The following is a 19,988-nucleotide window of genomic DNA, read 5'->3' as shown; positions in this document are numbered from 1 at the left end:
TAGTCTTTGGGTATGCATTCAAAGTCTGTCTGAATTTATCAACTCATTATGTGCAGCTTCAAACTGAGAATAAAATACCAGAGAAGAATAGAAACTTATTTTTGTGGTTCATGTTCTGAGTCAATAAAGTAATGTCCTTATTGTAATGGTCGACGAAAGAGGAATTAGATCTGCACATGCAGAAGAATACAATGATAACTTGCAACCAAAATATTCACTATGGTGCAAAAATGTAAAATTAAGATAATGAAACAGAATTTCCTTTCAGTATTTAAGAAATTATGGATAAGTTACCCAAGCTAACTAAAGCCTGCACTCCAAAATCTGCAATAGTGACTGGGGTCAGGTCAATTTTCTCAAAAATCCTACTATCACTTGAGAACAACGACTTCTTCACCTAGAAATCGTAAAGAAATTAGCATTCTTTGTTGGATAAAATGGTTGCAATACTTGACAAGCGGACTACTGAAAATAAGCAAAAAGATGGCTATTGGAGAAATGCTTAAGTTTCAACAATTTCATTTATCAGAAGTATAGAAGTAAAGCAAATTTCACCTGAACTAACTGACTACTGTTGCCTTGTTTGAGATAAGGTGCACTCTAACATTTTTCAAAGATCTTCAATTTTAAGTACCTCAGAACAATTTCTATCACTTTAGCAATGTGCATTGGCTATGAAACTACTTAAATGAGTGAAAAAACTGCAGTAAGCGAAGCCATTCCAACCTCACATTCTAACCAATTTCAAGAACTTTAGTCTGAAGCCTCATATCTTTCAATTAAACTCAAAGAAGTTGTTCAAAGGCCATGAAAAGGAAAAATAGCTTTGAACTCAAAATAATAGAATAGTTTCCAAATGCAGCCAACAGATAAAACTCCTCGGGTCCCAACTTATATTTGGGACATGCGAAGTTCCATTTCTATACAACTTCCGTAACTTTTTAGAATTATCTTCACTTCAATATTTTCTTCCACTTTTATCAACATAGTAGTAAATAATTATATAAGTCTACTGTAATTCAAGAATTATATAATAAAATTAATTGTTGAATCTACCATCCATTTTATTATCGGGGTTAGATGGTGACGAAGTTGTAGGCAATTATGTGTGGTTGTGATCCAATTCGGATCCCAAATGCCATCTTCCGTCCATTTACAAGCCTAATCTCATGTAAAGCTGATTTATTGGCCTTACCATTAGTCCATTAGTCAATAAGGAGGAGTAGTCTTCTAGTTCGCGTTGTTCAAACATTTAAAGAGTGAATTGTAATGAGAACTGCACCTTTCTTTGCTCTATAAATAGAGCCAACTGACGACACGTGGCATGAAGACAACAGTTCCAGCTTCAGATGCTTTGAAGCGAGTTGATGTTTATCCCGACATTATTTATCTACAACAAGAAAATAGGGAAATAATATGGTCAGAGTTAATCTATGTTATGAGCAATAATAAAACAAAGAGAGCAATTAGAAACGTCACAATCGCTTTAGGACGTAATCAAATTTTATCTGAACTTTTTAATTTGGGCAATTAAAGCAATTAGTAGTTGAAATAACTAATCATTATAATCTTCTTACTGCTAATGAAGCATCTTAATTAATAGTCAGAAAAGAAGAATAAAATGCAAAATTCACAAGAAAAAAAAAAGAATTCAGTCACCTTTCCCCTTTCAATTAGTTATACTAAGGGGATGGATAGCAATTTTTATATCTAAAACATACATCTATTATATATATCCATTGTTCCACACCAGTAGCCCCCTAAGTAAAGTAAGAAACACAAAACCTCAATAAATTTGTAGCTCTAGCGGCATCTCAAATATGTTGCAAGAAACTGATTTTCGTTTGATACTGAAAGTGTCTGTCCCTTTTTTCCATAAAGAGGTTCTATTGATTCTTTATTACTCCCATTTCTACAGCCATAGCAAAAGGGAAAAAACTCTTCGCGTAATCATCCATTGGCCTAATCATTAAAATTTGCATAGCCTAAAACAATGTGTCTGATGGATGACATTTTTATTGTATATAAGTTGGCACAAAGTAAACATGTTTATCAACTCAAAATACAAAACAAAGTATTCCTATATCAGGACAACATTTTGAAGATCCAGAAAATAAATGCTACACATAAATAAGAGAACATTATGCATGGGCAAGTGTAGGTAGATATGAAAACATTAATACGAAAAATATTATGGTTAGGTCTGATAAGCCTTCACAACCTCAAATGTTCTCAATGTACTGAAAATACATATCTTTCCTAAAACGATGATTTTAAACAAACAAAAATAAAATTGAGATTAAATAAAACGAGGCATGTCAAAATCAAAGAAAAAATGAGAAAGAGGGTACAAGAGAATACAGAGAAAAAATATCACAACCCGTAACTCAAAGGATTGTCTTTTGAATGATTTTACCATATACTATGTTAGAGGTAAAAAATCATCATGGCTAGCTGAAGTAGACGGTCGGATCAATAATTTCACACAATTTGAACTCTTTGCTCTCGATAAGGCAACGTAAAGTTGACCATGTGGGAATATAGGTTCCCGCAAATAAATTCCAACGAAATCTAAAGTCTGACCTTGTGCTTTATTATTATCATAGAAAAGCATAGTCTAACGGAAAATTGTGTTCTTTTAAATTGAACATGCATTTTTTCATCCCGTAATGATAATAGCGGAATTCTTGGGATAAATACGTGCATATTTTTGAAATCACATGTCGTAATCTTAGCGCTAAATAATGTGGCTTTTAAAATTACAGTAGGTTAATCACATGATATTACATAAACCTTCACATGAATTTAAATTTCACAATAATATAATTGGATAATTCTCTTTCAAACATAATTTATAAACATAATTCATAAGGGGGCAAACCAGAAGGATTTAAAGTGTGCAGTAGGTCTTCAAATTGTGTTTGGTTATTAAATTCAATAGCCTCATCGGTGCCAATAAATATTTTTGATTTTCTAGTGAATCGATCAATAAGCATGTCATTAATTTCATCGACGAATCATTTTTTGTTGTCAAGATCACACATGAATCTGTACAAGATGCATTAGAGTATGACGAATCCAAATTTGAATATGTCGTTGTGAATAGTTTATCTAGAGATTCTTTTTTGGTTGTGTAAGGAATAATCAAAGAATCTAGAATTTCAATCTTGTTTGCTGAATTGACTTGTTCTTGTCCATTTTCTTAACAAATAATCACAAATGCACGATCTGTTTTTGCTCTCATATTCTTAGATAACTTTAAGTTTTCAAGTTTATTCCAAATACCAAAATATAATAAACTTTCACTAATGAAATCTTCTTCTTCTTTTCGTAGTGTACAACGGGAAGAGTTTGTCTGAAATCACCTCCTAAAACTACAACTTTTTCGCCAAATAACACATTTGTATCCATAAAATCTTTTAACAGTAGATTAAAAACTTCCAACATTCCTTTTTTGGCCATAGATACTTCATTCCACACAATCAATTTTGCGTCTCGAATTAAACCTGCAAATGAGCTTTCTTTGCTAATGTTACAATTGGCATTTTCATCGATGACAATAGGAATTTTGAAACGCGAATGTGTAGTACGTCCTCCCGGGAGAATAGAAGCAGCAACACCAGAAGTAGCTGTTTCTAAAGCTATATATCCTATAGATCGTACAATTGCTAATAAAGCACGGTACAAAAAAGTTTTTCGTGTTCCTCCTAGACCATCTATGAATAATTCACCCGATTTATTCGAAAATATACTTTCAGTAATCACATTATATGCAATCAGTTGATTTTTGTTTAATTTCGTGTGTAACAGTATATCATCTTCGCTAATAATAATAGATCTTTCAAAATGGATCTCTTTTGCCTCTTTTGCTGCCGTAGATGGCCTGATAATTTTTGGGATAAGTTCATACTCATTTACATCATGATCCATGGAAGGTAAAATGTCATTGATATGGTTCAGAGTTTGATATCGAATTTCTCTTCTTTCAATAGTTTGCAACGCTTTATAGTCTTCGGTCATCGATTCTTACAAATGAAGTAGCCTACTGTAGAATCACAAACATGGAGTTTACAAGCAACAAGTATGAAGGGAACATGCATTTTGATTAAACTTGGTCAAACATCAGCCAATATCATTAAATGTTAAATAAGATCTAGATCATGCATGCCCCCTAATTCTTACTGCTAACGAATTTAAGAGAAAAACAATGGGAGCAACTAGCAGCCAATTTTCCAAGACATGGTGCTGAACTAACAAAAATATGCACTTAAATATACAGATAATTATCAGAGGGGGTATTTGAATCTCTTTTTAATGAGTTAAACCCGATCTAACAAAGGCGAGAGAATACACATTTTAAGTAACTATTCCAGTAGGTATAGCTTGATTCCATACAAGCACTTTTGAAAGTATAACTGAGTTGGAAAAGGAAACAATATATGTTTGATAATAACTATGGCTATTCACAATTTTGAAGCATGCAACCTACAGATATATACAAGGGGAACAAAGATATTTGACTAAACATAAATAGCCTGTAAATATCACCAACTTATCACGATCCAAAAATTCGACCAAATGGGTCGTGATAGCGTCTAACACTACTGGCTAGGTAAGCCAACACTTAACAACAAATAAAGAAGCAAGACTAACAATTAACAATATATTAATATAGAGTAAGAGTAAAAGCTCAGAATACAAGATAAGTCTAAAATCAAATGTTGTCCGATAAACCTCCTAAGATTTGGTGTGACAGAGTACATGAGCTACTAAGAATACTACATACAATGTCTGCAAGGAATACAATACTTTCTGATACAATAAACAATAATGAAAATAATGAAAAGGTGACTCTAGGGCCTGCGGACGAGGGTGTGCAACTCTATCTTGAGTCGCCTATCTGATAATAGATAAGCACCTCTCGGGACTCCACTAGTTTCAATGTCCGAATCTACACAAGAAATGGAGAAGTGTAGTATGAGTACAACCAATCCAATGTACTAAGTAAGTATCGAGCCTAACCCCGACGAGGTAGTGAGGAGGCTATAACAAGACACTTACCATATAAATATGTACAGTTAATAAGAAACAGAAATAGCAATAGAGATAACATATAATAACAGGAATAAAGGCAGTAAATAGTAAAAAAGGATTCAATAACAGAAGTAATAACTAAATTTCTTGAGTAACATAATCAAAACCTTTTCAACTCAAATCAATGGGGAAGAAACGATATCCGTGAACTTCATAGTCAAACCTACAAAGGGAGAATATATCACAAAGTAACACCAGAATTCATATTAGGTTGTGACGCACAACCCGATCCAACTCGCAAAATATTATTACGGTGACAACCCGATCTCAAGGCCATACTATTGTTGCGGCAAGCAATCCGGTCCTTATCATAATAATGTTGTGGTGGCAACCGTATCCGACATACCAATTCGCATAGAAACATCCAACAACACAACCAAACATGGCGAGGTTTATACGAGGAAAATAGATAAACACAATTTACTAAGGAAAAGATGAACACGAACAAGGAGTAATGACAATCCCATATCCAAGAGCTAATCTCACTCGTATAACTCAATAAGAACCCAAACAAGGTTATTAACATGCAAACGATCAAGTGGTCACACAAACCAACATAGCATAAGTAAATAAGACATAAAACAACTATGGTATGAAATAAGTATAGGCATGTACAAGTAAAGGTATATATCAAGTAAAGGCATGGGACAAGTAAAGACATGTAATGAGCAAATGCATGAAATAAGTAAAAGCATGAAATAAACTAGTTCTACCCCTATGCTTTAACTCATGACAACACATATACACTCGTCACTTTGCATATACGACGTCCCCAACACATAGAACACGTAGCAAATCGACCAGTCTCATCTTAATTTTCTCAAATTGAGATTAATCACGACACTACCTTTTTACGGAATAAATCAGCAATCCAATACCGTTTTTCTTTTAGAACAAGTCTCCAAATTACTAGAATCTAGTCAATGAATACTCAAATGAGTTAAAACAAGCTTTAAAAACTACCCTCGTAACAAAAAGGTTCGATCTTTAATATTTTTTAAAAAGTCAACAAAAAGTCCACCTGGTTCACTTGGTCGAAATCCAAAATCAAGATCAAATTTTGATTATTCATTCATCCTCCAATCCAAATATGTATTTCGTTTCGAGATCTGACCTTAAGTCAAGGTCTAAATCTCTAAAATATCAAATCCTAAGGGTCTATCCAAAAATCATATTTCTACTATATGAAAATCAAGATTTAGGAATAAAAATCTATGGAAAGTGATGAAAATTAATAAAAATAAGTTAAAGTTACTAACCTTTGAAATTGAAAAGAAAACTGTTTCCAAAATTGCCTCTAGGTGAAGTCTAGGTCTCAAAAATGGAATAAACTGAGCTAATCCTGAAATCTCTTATTTTTATCCCAGCTGTAGATGTCGCAACTTCAAAGAGGCACTAAGCCACAAAAGGTCGCAAATGCGATCCCACCTTCACAATTTATGAAGCTGGCCACCACAACCCAAATGCGAACCTCGCATTTGCGAGCAGATCTGATGACGGTAGCACTAGCAATTCCTAGAGTTGCCAAAGCAGTCCAAAACTAATCTGAAACTTACCCGAGTCCCTCGGGCCCCGTTTCAAACATCCATACAAATAAAATAACTTCGCACAAACTCGCTCGAAATTTCAAAACGTCAAAATAACATCTATAATAAAAAATCAAGCATTAAAACTCAAGAATTTCAATGTTCATAAACTCAATTTTTTTCTACTTTCAACTAGTAGCGCTGAAACAGCTTTGAGTCACCGCGAACCCAAGCCAAACATGCTTACAAGTCCAAAATTATCATACGAACTTACCGAAATCGTCAAAATACCGACCCGATATCGTTTACCAAGAATGTTGATTATGGTCAACTCCAACAATTTTAAAGTTAAAAAATCAAGTTCTTTTTGTTAAAACACATCCGGAAATCGAAATGAACCATGCACACAAATTATAACTCATCAAATTAAGCTATTCAAGCTCTCAATTAACGGAGCGAAAAATTAGAATTCAAAACGACCTATCGGATCGTTACAACTTACAATAAGGTAGAGATAATATTTGTATATATACTACTCTCTTCATTCCCCACTTGCGGGATCATAGTGAATTTGTTGTTGTTGATATATAACCGTTGGTACAATAAGAACATGTCACCTGCAATGTTGCAAGAATAACTTCAAGAATCGTAGTGCCCCCACTTCTCTGTTGAATTTCGCAATTATTCCACTAATTAGTATATGGTGGCAAACGCGCAAAAAAGTTAAAATAAAAAGAAATATAAAAGGGATCGCATTTAATTAAAAGATATTAAACGATAAATTAATGAGAAATGAGCTTTTGCAACCTGTAAAATGGACTGCAAAATAAGTAATACACGACTTTACACCTTCCAATAATTAACATTAGTCTTAGGCAACAAAATAGTGAAAGATATTTGGAAGCATGTTTGAGTAGTCTAATATCAAATGGATGACGTTATGATCTTTGTGGGATCAGTGCAAGTTACTTCACTAAATAACACATACCACATGGTCCGTCCATCATGTACTCTTGATTTTTTGATTAATCTTGTTTGGCTAAACTTCTAAATTCAACTTAATTTTAAAAGTGATTTTAACAAAATAATTTTTAGGAAGAAGTAATTTGTGATTGATTAATTAATTTAATAAAATTATGTTTTACTGTTGCTCGAAAACTACTTCTGCTTCTACTTAAAAACACTTTTTCTCCTTCTGAAAGTTTGGCAAACACCTTAACATTAGAAGAAGAAAAAAATACACTTTTGACCCAAAAAAAAATACTTTTGGCCAAAAAAAAAATTTGGCCAAACATGCCTTAAGTTTAAGTACTATTCTAATGAGTTACATAGTTTATTTTTAGCTTCGGTACAAGAACTCTTTTATCTTTTAATTAATCTGTAAATTGGATCAAAAAATGCTTTGGTCGGTCGGATGTCTGATTGCTTTGTAGTATTATATTCTCTTAAATTATCTTATTATTCAATTTCATTAATCTTTGCCAATAGTTGGCCTTTTGCATTGCCTAAGATAGATTACCTATATGATTGATTCACCTAATCTATGCCAACTAAACATAGGGGAAAGGGTCCTAACACATATGTGAGGGGAGTAGAGTACGGGGGGTTGGGGGGTGGGGTGGATTCGGAAATTTAAATTTATAGGTTTTTAATTTTAAAAAATAAATTATCTATCTATCTCTCTAGATATCTCTGTATCTATAAGTAGATTTTTTAATAAAAATAGGATTTTGGACAAAATTACTGGGGTTTATCAAATTCATATTTAGAACTCTAGCTCTGCCCCAGGGGTGAGAGATCACAGATTAAAATTTTTTGGAGAAACATTTTGAAATCATAGTTCACTGCATTGACCGTACGAAGAACACTTCAGGAAATCCTGGGGCTGTTTGAGTGGATTTTGTCACATTTTTAGTTTTTTACCAGAGAAATCGAGACATATATGTCGCTTTCAGAAACCCGCTTCTCTCTCTCTCTCTCTCTCGAGATCGATTTTTCTCTCCTTAAGTCGCAATCAAATCACATAAATAGCTATTTCCCACTCCTTCTCTCTCTTCTCTCTAGGATTGCTTTCTCAACATTCTGATCCAGCTCATAACTGAACATAATCACATTTGCTTTTATGCTTCAACTCCTCTACAATTCATAGTCTTCCTTTGCTCCGATTGATGCCTTTCAATATGTTCACTGTGAGACTTCGAAGTCACTCTATTATTTTATTTTTATGTTATTTCCATTATGTGTTTGAATATAGTGTTTTTAAACAGATTATGAGGTAATGTAAGTGTTAGAATGACCTTGTTACTATGATCCACTGAGATTTAGTTCTTTGATTTATTTGAATGAATAGTTTAGTGTGGAAATGAGTTGTTGGTTTTCCAAATTGTGAAATAGGGATCGGAAACTAAAATGTGGCAACAGGGAGTGAGCGAATGAGTGGGACGGAAGTTACGAGGATGAAGCAAAAAGCAGCTCCAGTACCGCTAGGGACTCTTATCAGTCGTGAACTGCGGAGTGACAATGTGGAGAAGCCTACGGTGAAGTACGGGCAGGCTGGTTTGGCCAAGAAAGGGGAAGATTATTTCTTGGTCAAGCCTGATTGCCAGAGGATTACGGGGAATACATCCACATCCTTTTCTGTTTTCGCGGTAAACTGAAATTACTTAATCATTCTCCAAATCTGTCATTTGTTTGTGAAGTATGATGAAGACAAAAGTTGCTAGTTGTTTGTATGGATTTCTGAGTTTTGGGCTTTTCTTTGGTAGATTCTTGATGGGCATAATGGTATATCAGCTGCTATATTTACGAAAGAGAATTTGTTGAACAATGTATTGAGTGCTATTCCTCAAGGACTTGACAGAGAAGAGTGGCTCCAAGCCCTTCCTCGCGCACTAGTCGCTGGTTTTGTGAAAACTGACATAGAGTTTCAGCAAAAAGGCATTTCCCCCAGATTTCTCTTCAATATGTTCCACTTCTAGTAGTCCCTTTGTTCTCTAAATTACTCTTCTTATAACCAAGTTTGATGTTGTTGACAGGTGAGACATCTGGAACTACTGTTACCTTTGTTGTGATCGATGGGTGGACTATTACTGTCGCATCTGTTGGAGATTCTCGGTGCATATTAGACACCCAAGAAGGTGTGGTCTCTTTGTTGACCGTTGACCATCGATTGGAAGAAAACGAAGAGGAACGCCAGCGTGTAACCGCAAGTGGTGGTGAAGTAGGAAGGCTCAATATTTTTGGTGGTAATGAGGTATCAACATGTGAAGAATTTTCTGACCTTTGCTTGTTAATTTTATGAGATTGGCTCAAGGGGAATACATATTGATGTTCTCTCTGTGAAATTTGATTGGTATATAGGTTGGGCCTCTGCGTTGCTGGCCTGGTGGATTGTGCCTATCAAGGTCAATTGGTGATACAGATGTTGGGGAGTTTATTGTTCCAATACCTCATGTTAAGCAAGTGAAGGTGAATAACCTTAATAAACCATTTTGCCTTCTAATTATACTACCATCCCTTTTAAAATATAATTTGATTTCTCATCTTTTGTTAGCTTTCAAATGCTGGGGGAAGGCTTATTATCGCCTCTGATGGTATATGGGATGCTTTATCATCTGATTTAGCAGCACAATCTTGCAGAGGTTTGCCAGCAGATCTCGCTGCGAAGATGGTTGTGAAGGTGTGGATGATTTTGAGTAATATTCATTTAAATCTTTTTATTTTTATGAGGTTGTCTCTAAATCTGGAGTGGTCTATATAATACAGGAGGCTCTAAGGTCACGAGGTCTGAAAGATGATACAACCTGCTTGGTTGTTGATATTATTCCTTATGACCATCCTGTCTTGCCTCCAACACCTAGGAAAAGGCAAAACTTGCTCAGTTCATTTATCTTTGGGAGGAGATCACAAAATTCAAGATCAAAAAAGCTTTCTACCGTTGGTATTGTGGAGGAATTGTTTGAAGAGGGCTCTGCAATGCTTGCTGAGAGGTAAGGTGTATTTGTTAGTTTTAGCGTCGTTCTGCATGTTTGGCAACATGAGAAGTTTCCTACAATTGCTTTAGTGCTTCATTGAATGTGGCAGACACTTGGGTGATTGATGATTACATTTTATTCTGGAAATGGAACACAGCTGAAAACATGCACTCCGTGAATGATATTAACAAGTGCTCCATGTATTTATTTCTTTATGAAAAAATAGCACTGTCTGTAGCTTCTTTGATTGCCAATTGATGTCCTAGCTAGAGGAGACATCTTCGCTAATTATTAAAAATTTATTCCTTATACATTATCTTGATCTTTAACTTCTACTGAAGCTACCACGTCTTCTTGTAATCCTTGTTTTTAAATTATTATGGATGTGAATGTATTTGTTGTATGGCTAAAAGAAATTATTCCATGATTTTACCTATATCAGCAGTGGAACTTTACCCTCTTTTCTCTACTTTCTCTGTTCGATAACAAAGGATAATAGTCAATTTCACTTACTTAAAAGATATGGTAATAGCTGAAGAAATAATGAAGTAATAGTTGAACAGTCTTCCAAACATGCTTGAAGATGAATTTAGATCAATTGGATGTCAAAGGAGAAAAATAAAGAAAACAAGTGAATGAAGTTTATCGTCCCAGCTAATGTTAATTTGTTCAATAAATTTAGCTCTTAACACTGGAGAAGGATATTTCTTATTTATCACTGGTTGAAAAGAGTATAAGTCGGGAGTTGTTTCCATTCGAGATTGGATGAAGATAAAAAAACTACTGATACAGGTATACCTATCACCTAAGTTGTTCCGACACGGCGGTTTAGGTGCCGCACCTACGTCGACCCGACACTTGTATGGGTGTGGGTATGGGATTCCGTACCGGATTTGGTCAAACAATTTTGGGTACTTTGACCACGACGGATGGAAATATTTGAGACAAGATACAATTTGATTCCCGAAATCAAAACCAAAACTATGGTAAAATTTACCAGCATACCTTATCTGGGAAATCAATCCTTTACTTATCTACAACTTGAGAATAAAAAAGAATTCCACACTTTACAAGCTATACGTAAGTATTCAACAAAATTTCTCATTATTTAGAAATATTTTTATATATTTAAATTATATTTAGCCGGATCCCCACACTCTTATCCGTACTAGGATCTATATCCCCGAATCCTAGAATTTACATCTCGAAGGATCCGACCTCTAGATCCGTAACCGTGTCGGACACCCGCACCCGTGTCACCAAGCAACTTACCCTTTCACTATCAGACTATTGTACTTTGGTGTTGGGGCAGGGTTAAGACATTCATGTTACCACAGTGCTTGCTAAAGATACACATGCTTGGATCTAAATCCAAGTAATGATTACATCTACTGTTTTGTGTCGTCATAATCTGTCTCGATCTTGCTGAGATAGCTCGTAGATATTCTTCCAAAAACCTCGTACATGTTACACAGTTTATCTTTATCATCACCAGTGCTTAAGCTTTTTATATTCATTTCTCTTTGTAGATATATGGGATTTTTTAAAAAGAAGCAACAACATTTTGGTGGCTAAGAATGATTTACTCAACTGTTCAGCTGTTTGGTTTTCGGACATTGTTGCAGTGAAAATTTGGAATTTATGAATTAGTAAAGAAACTAAAAGGGAAAAATGATTTACAGAGCGTAGAGTTCAGAGAACACTAAAATTGAAGAACATGGCTTGTTATATAAGCACTTGAGAGAGCCAAAGAATCTTGAAGAGTTGAGATGTAAAAATAAGGACAGTGCATTGACTTGCCCTACTGGTCCATGGTTTATTTTTCCTGGAGAGAAAAAAGGAGATTGAGTTTGCATTTTCATCTCAAGACTCAAAACACATAGGAAAATTTGTCCGCGCATATGTCACGCATTATGGTCGGGTTTCTTATCTTCTCTTGTGAACCTGCAGGCTTGGTAAAGATTTTCCTTTGAACTCCAGCTCTGGGCTCTTCAGATGTGCTATTTGCCAAGTTGATCAGCCAGCAAGTGAAGGTTTATCTGTTAACTCCGGCCCTTTCTTCTCACCTGCGTCAAAGCCATGGGAAGGTCCATTCCTGTGCGCAAACTGCCGTAGGAAGAAAGATGCAATGGAAGGCAAAAGGCCTAGTAGAGCTGCACTAACTGCTTGACCTCGTAAATTAGTATATTCTCATATTTTTTGCCTGGCGTGTAAACATGCTTGGTTCTCTTGTTGCTGTAGATGCATGTGTGAAATCTAGTGAAAAAAGGTGTAGATGTTTGGATTGATTCCCCTTTTTTGCTCGGTAAGTAGTATTACTAACCAAGAATGGACAGGCTGAATCATATGATTGTGATAGTTTGATTACAAACAGCTTTACTTGAATGTCTCAGTAAAGAATGATAATTGTAAAAATATTGTTTACTAATGTATCTCATATTGTGGTTGACAAGTTTCCGAATATCCAGTGTAAAGGTCGATCTGTTCTGTAAATTGCCAAATTGATTATATTGCCGCTTTGATGTTTTGTTTTATGGGACATGCTTATGATCTTCGATTAGATTTTCCAATTACTTGATTCAATCCACTGAAGTTGAGGGATGTCTCTCTCCATATTTGTTGTCAGTTTAGTTCCTTAGCAATTTACTCCTGTAATTCCTTTTTTTTTTATTTTTAAAACTCTGTTTTCCTCTGCATTTGGCACTAATATCTTCCGATTATTCTATTTCCTTATTTACTAATATATTTTTCATCACTATTTTTTTTTTTTGAAATTTTTACCTTCCTGTACACTATTTGAAAGCTTATTACCCTCCATACTCAAGTTTCAATTTAATTACATGGTCATATACAATTTACCAATTATATACAAATAAGTTTTAAATGAGTATCCCTTAATATTAGGAATTGAATAAGTAATATCACTTATTTCTTTATCCCTTTATACTTGTCCACTCTCTTTCTCCGTCTCTCTCTCTCTCTCTCTCTCTCTCTCTCTCACTCACACTCTTCGTCTCTCTACTCTCCTCTGTTTTTCCCCAATTTTTCTTTATTTGGTGTTCTTTATTTTTTTATACTTTCTTGTTGTATATAGTTTTAATGAAATTTATCAATGAATTTTAATCGTTTTAACTTAGCAATTTCCTTTCATGTTTCACAATTGGTGTTCAAATTAAAATTGTCAATCAATAAATTTTGAAATTGTTTGGCCCTCTACCATTGACAACCATTAAAAAACTTTGAAACTTTGAAATCGAATTTCAGTTTTCAAAAATCATTATTTGTTTGGATTGGTATTGTTGCAAACAATTGAGAATATTATTTGGAGTTTATATCTCAATTTTGAGGGTGTTTGGTGAAGATTAGACTTGATTTTGACTGAATTTCAGATTGAAACTCGAAGAAGAACACATGACATACAATATACCTACGAAATTGTAGTAAAGTTGTAGTATAATTGTATGTAAATTGTATTCTGTTGTGTGTGTGTGTATATATATGTGTGTGTGTGTGTGTGTGTGTGTGTGTGTGTGTGTGTGTGTGTGTGTGTGTGTTGTATGAAAGTTGAAAAATAGTTGTATAATGTATGAATCGTTGTATAAAATTTATATTTAAGTTATTAATACTATCTTTTTTTATATAAAATTGTTGATATGTATCAAAATTGTATCAAGAGAGAAAGTTTTGATTGGAATTTTAGAGAGGAAGAAATACACACCACATACAAAATATATATAAACCAGATACAAAATATACAAAAAATATATTGTATAAAATTTGTATAAAAATTATATTTAAGTTGTATGATATTATAGTTGTACTTAACTGGGTGGAAATAATGTATAAAAGTTGTAGATAAGTTGCAGATTAGTTGTAAATAAGTGTATACTGTATAGTTAGTTGTATGGAATTTATTTTTAGTATGTATGGAAGCTGTAGATAAGTTATAAATAAGTTGTAGTTGTATAAAATTTATTTTTAGTTTATATGATGTTGTAGATGTATTAAATTTTTACGAAATTTATTTTTTAATTTGTATGTTGTTGTATCATACAAATTTATCATCTCTCTCTTCTACTTACGCTTCAACTCCAACTAATCTCGAGATCATTGATATATATGTCCTGTTTGCGATATTCACCACTGTTACAGAAGCTTTGAAAAAGGACATGGAGGATAACACAAATCTGTTCCGAAATTCTGGGATGAACTAGGTGAAAATGAAAAAGATAAGTCAGTTAAGAAAAGCAAGGATTCTGCAATGAAAGAAACAATTTATAGTCTTTAAGGAAAACCATGGCACCTAAGGAATGCAAAATAATTCTGCAATTAAAAGGAATAGTTGATATGCAACTATGGAAACAACGCAGCAATCAGATGCGTACTTGGCAAGAAAGGATATTGCATTTAAAGTTATGAATTATCTACATATGAAGCGTGACTTCACTGCCCACAAATTTTGGCTCTCAATTACGGGAATTTTGGGTAGAGAGAGGTAGCAGAGAATAAGAAAATTAAGGGGAGGAGAGAAAAAAAAGGAAAATTGTGTAACTAAATCCCCTAATTTAAGGCACTAATAATGGATTGAGAGCCTTTTAAGGTGGAATGTATATAATTTGTAAGTAATCCTTGTTTAGGGCGGGTAATATACAAAATTAAAATAATTTTGATAAATAAGTTTCAAATATTGTATAAGAACGAAATTTTTTTTTTTTTTTTTTTGAAAGATCGAAAAGGAGAAAAAAGAGAACTAAGGTCCAAATTCGTACTTGCACTATTTGAATTTGTATAATTTTGCTGTGTTAACTTTTGGTCTATTATCCTTGTAGTTAGCGAATCATTTCATAAGTGCCTTGTCATTAGTGGAGCTTTAACGTGAAATAGGTGAATTTCACGTGTGCAATTGTTTCGAGAAAAAGTCTAATTTTATTTCCCAATTTTTGACTAAGGTTTAAAATACCTTCAGGTTGGAGCTCCATTACGGAGTTAACGGCAAAAATGAGACTTTATCTAACGGCTTGAGTAATATTAGACCAAAAATTTAAAGAAAGAGAAAGTTGTTTCATTTCAAATAGTTTGACCAATTTCCTTTAAGTTAATACGATTGCAACCTAACCTACCATGTCCAAATAGTGGTGACAAAATGGTTAAAAGAAAATAGTTATCTATCCATATTATCTATTAAAAAATAGGATGAATAATGAACATTTAAAAAACGGATCAAATATGGATAAGAACCATATTATCCACTTAGAAAATGGATAATCAATTGATAACTAATGGTTAACTTTTACATTTGTAAGGTCTCAAATTTGGGGTTCTTCAAGTTTATGAGACTAGGAATTTTCCTAAAAGTGATCATATTCAAGAAGTTATGGATAAATATGGATATTCATATTATCCATCCATTAATCAATTTTTATCCGTATTAAATATGGGTCCGATCGGATAATTTATCCATTTTTATATTATTTTTTTTGACCCATTCATATTCGACCCGACCCGCCTATTTGTCATCCCTATGTCCAAACAAATAGATTTTGCGAACCAAGATGAGCTACGATCTCAACTCCAAATGATGCTACCACAGCATAATTAAGATTGGAATCCCAGCCCTGACCCACGTTTTGTCTATGGCAAAATGGATTGAAAGGAATAGTTATCCATAAAAATAGATTGAATAATGATTTTTTTTAAAAATGGGTCAAATATGAATAAAAATTATATTATTCACTTAGAAAATGGATAACCAATGAATTAGAAAATAGATAATCAATGGATAACTAATGTGTTTAACTTTTATATTTGTAAAGACTCAAATGGGGGTTTTTCATGTTTGGGAGACTATGAATTCTCCCAAAAGTAATCATATTTAAGAAGCCAGGGATAATATGAATATCTATATTATCCGCCGATTAATCCATTTTTTATCCGTATTAAATATGGGTCGGGTAGGATAATTTACCATTTTTTTATTACCCATTTTTGACCCATCCATATTCGATCCGACCTGTCCATTTTTCCACCCTTAGCTATGCATGACTCAGTTGCAACATAACGTGATCGATCCCAAAACAAGGTCTGTAGTAGCATCCCAAGGAGCTACAACCGCAACACAATGTGAAAGAGTCAGACTTCTATAAATAGGCAAACTTTAGGAATTTATAAGGTTGGTGCCATACCTTTTTGAATGTAGTAGTATTGCGATTTACGAGGTCCAAATGTAAATATTTGTTCGATTTGATCAACTTTGGACTTCAATTTGAATTATTTACTTCTTCAATTTATATAAAAATAGATCGAACGAAAGAATATTAAAATAATGACAACTTGGTGCAAATTAAGATACTTCCAACAATATTACTATTAATATCAATTTTTTCTTTCTACAGAGTACTCTATAAATGCATTCATTAATGATCGATCTATATGTAGAACTTTTTAAATTTTCAACAATAGCTAGCCGGAAGAGATCGGGCACTACTCTTTGAGTTCAAGAAGTAAAGAGCCAGGAGAAATCATGCCCTTTATATTTTCATACATATATAAAAAAGAAGTTTAGAATCTAACATGGTACCCTCCAAAGAACTTGTCCATTTTAAGAGAGTGGTATTCAGATTAATCCTAATCCTCCGTGATGTTTTCTCTTTTCTATATTTACCCTTTCTTTCTAGGTAAGTACTGGTGCTATGACCAACAAGGTGGAAGATCCTCCCCTGGTTCGAATCACCCTGAATGAAGAGTAGGCGTGCAAAGTTAGTTGGTATAAAAATTAGGAAAGAGAAAGAAAAAAGTTTGAAGGAAAAATAAAAGATTAAATAAAGTAACAATATTAATCCTAAACAACCTGTTAAAGAAAATGCTAGTTAGTTAATCCATCCAAAATGTAAAACAAAATCTGAGTCAGAGAATAGAATAGGAGAAAATAATTGGAGAAATTAGAAGATGAAATGGAAAAAAAAGGTTTCCAAAAACTTGAAGAGAATTAATGTTGTTCTTTTCTCTTATTTTTGTTGTTGAATGGAGACCACGATATTTTTTTTCAGATATTTAGAGGAGGAAGAAAGAGATGGATAAAGGAGGGAAAGCACAATTAGAAAAGAAAGGTAAAAAAAATAAATATATTTTATCTAATGCAGCAGCCAATTTTTTTTGAAAAGTGTTGTCAAATGGGTTCTATCCCTCACCAGTCACCACCAAGGAGGAAAATCTAGCCATTTGCCACGGGCACTGTGACATGATTTTTTACTCAAGGTGGTAGTCTACATATTTATATCATTTCTTACATTTACACAATATACTATACATACAATCTCGGCCAAAGCTTGAGGGTGGTGTGCCACCCCTTGGGCTTTAATAGATCCAACCCTGCCTACATACTTCAACACGGTCAAAAGAGATATTTTCAGCCTCCAGCCTTCTTCAACCATCAAGATGAGATTTTAGACTAAGTTATGATAACATGATAATGCCCATTTTTAATACCTGACTAGGTTAATCTAGATTTTCAATTGACCGCAAATCAAGACTCAATACCTAGGGCTTTTGAAATTACAACACTTTGAGGTAATTGTTGATCTTCTCCACTCTTGACTATGGCTCATTTAGCTTATGGGCAGGGAGGTTGGGAATTATATGGTTGAGTCAATGACTTATCACTTACACTAACAATGGACGGATTAGGTGACCTAGCGTTGGAAAATAATAAGTACTAACAACTGCACGATAAGGTAGCAGCAAAAGAATACCTATGTCTAAACTTTTTCAATCTACTTGAACCAAGAAAATACCTCTAACACAAGCACAAATGTATTCGAGCAGCAGCTATAGCACACAACCAAAAAATTTAGCAAGGCAAAAATAATCAATTGCAAGAGACACAAATCTAACGTGAAAAAATCTCTTCAATATGAAGAGAAAAAATTACGGGACCAAAGCTCCACTAAATAAATGAAGACTTACAAAAACTACAATATCAATGCTAAACACAGAACAACAATAACAACCAAAAAAGAAAATTGGAATAAAATCACAAAAAATGCAAGCTACGATTCATGACTTCAAAATATGATGCTACAGGACTTTAAATCATGTTTAGTCAATTTTTGATCGAAGATCAAAATATTGAGAACATTCAATTCAAATTTTAGCTCAATCCAACTAGAAATGTTATGAGAATCATAATTTGAAGATGGCTGATCAAGCTGATTTTTCAGCAGAAAAATCTACACACTCTCTCTTTCTATTGTATTGAAAATGGCTGCTCTCTCTTAACCACTCTAACCCCCCAAATCAAACCAAAAAGATCTATTTAACGTGTGGGCTAAAAAAATGGACTGCTCCAAAAGGTACTTATTTATACACATAGGAAGAGAAAATAACCCAAAAGCTAATAATTCTCTCCCTCCCAACTATGTGGAGGAGACCGCCATTCCGGTAATTAAGAAATATTCTTCAAACTTCCCTCTTGACAAAGATTTGGTGAACGTATCGGAACCATTTTCATCCGTGTGAATCTTCTCAAGTTCAAGCAACTTAGAATCCAACACATCACGAATCCAATGATATTTCACATCAATATATTTAGACCTACCATAGAATATAAATTTTGCCAAGATGAATAGTACTTTGACTATTGCAATAAAGTACATACTCTCTTGAGCAAAGTTAGTTTTCCCCAGAATTATTTTTATCCGGAGCAACACTTTACAAGGCAGTACACTCAACTTCTATAGTAGATAGAGCAACATCATTTTACAACCTAGATTTTCATGGTACAAATCCCTTGTAAAAGTAACTAAGTAGCTCAAAGTAGACTTACGAGTATCAACATCACCTACTATATATGAATCAATGTAACCACAAAGAATAAACTTCCTTGTCCCAAAACACAAATTCAAACTAGAAGTGCCAAAAAAATATCTCATTATTCATTTCACACCAATCTAATGATCCTTCTTGGATTAGAAAGAAAACGACTAATAATACCAATAATGCGAGAAATATCTAGTCTTTTATAAATCATTGCACACATCAAACTTCCAACGGTTTAAGCATAAAGAAATTTTTTCATGTCTTCCTTCTCATCATTACTGGAAAAGACCGCTTCATGCTCAATTTGAAGTGCATAGTTAAAAATGTACTAACAACCTTAGCTTTATCCATGTTAAACATGCGAAGTACTTTTTAAATGTATTTCTGTAACGATCCGGCCGGTCATTTTGAATATTTTAACTCGTTTTCCTATTTATTACCCCCTCTATATTTAATTATGGTTATGTTCCTTATCGGGGCAGTAGGTTTGGTCTCAAGTGAGTTTCGGAGTGAATTGGGACACTTAGTCCCAAAGTAGAAAGTTTAAGTTGGAAGAGTTGATCGGAGTTTAAATTTTATG

At 33.7% G+C, this 19,988-nt stretch overlaps 2 protein-coding genes across 2 annotated transcripts; one reads left to right on the top strand and one right to left on the bottom strand.

The window, feature by feature from the left end:
- Nucleotides 1–3,258: 3,258 nt before the first annotated feature.
- Nucleotides 3,259–4,020, bottom strand: LOC104117273 (uncharacterized). The gene has a single exon (XM_009628306.1). The coding sequence runs from the start codon at nt 4,018–4,020 to the stop codon at nt 3,259–3,261; it is 762 nt and encodes a 253-aa protein (XP_009626601.1).
- Nucleotides 4,021–8,669: 4,649 nt separating this feature from the next.
- On the top strand, nt 8,670–13,055 carry LOC104117272 (probable protein phosphatase 2C 5). Its single transcript, XM_009628305.4, has 8 exons — nt 8,670–8,809; nt 9,015–9,268; nt 9,386–9,557; nt 9,656–9,873; nt 9,981–10,088; nt 10,174–10,299; nt 10,386–10,609; nt 12,545–13,055. The coding sequence occupies exons 2-8, from the start codon at nt 9,053–9,055 to the stop codon at nt 12,762–12,764; spliced, it is 1,284 nt and encodes a 427-aa protein (XP_009626600.1). The 5' UTR covers nt 8,670–8,809; nt 9,015–9,052; the 3' UTR covers nt 12,765–13,055.
- Nucleotides 13,056–19,988: the final 6,933 nt, after the last annotated feature.

This window comes from Nicotiana tomentosiformis, chromosome 12, assembly GCF_000390325.3.
Source record: "Nicotiana tomentosiformis chromosome 12, ASM39032v3, whole genome shotgun sequence".
NCBI classification, from domain to species: domain Eukaryota; kingdom Viridiplantae; phylum Streptophyta; class Magnoliopsida; order Solanales; family Solanaceae; genus Nicotiana; species Nicotiana tomentosiformis.
Note: the sequence above shows the minus strand (reverse complement) of the source record. Positions and strands in the feature narration are given on the sequence as shown.

Bases quoted from the DNA above. Each gene is read 5' to 3' on its own strand.
- LOC104117273 (XM_009628306.1), bottom strand. From the start codon at position 4,020: ATGACCGAAGACTATAAAGCGTTGCAAACTATTGAAAGAAGAGAAATT.
- LOC104117272 (XM_009628305.4), top strand. From the start codon at position 9,053: ATGAGTGGGACGGAAGTTACGAGGATGAAGCAAAAAGCAGCTCCAGTA. The intron at 9,558-9,655 runs GCATTTCCCCCA...TGTTGTTGACAG, and splicing joins CATAGAGTTTCAGCAAAAAG to GTGAGACATCTGGAACTACT. The intron at 10,300-10,385 runs GTGTGGATGATT...TATATAATACAG, and splicing joins CTGCGAAGATGGTTGTGAAG to GAGGCTCTAAGGTCACGAGG.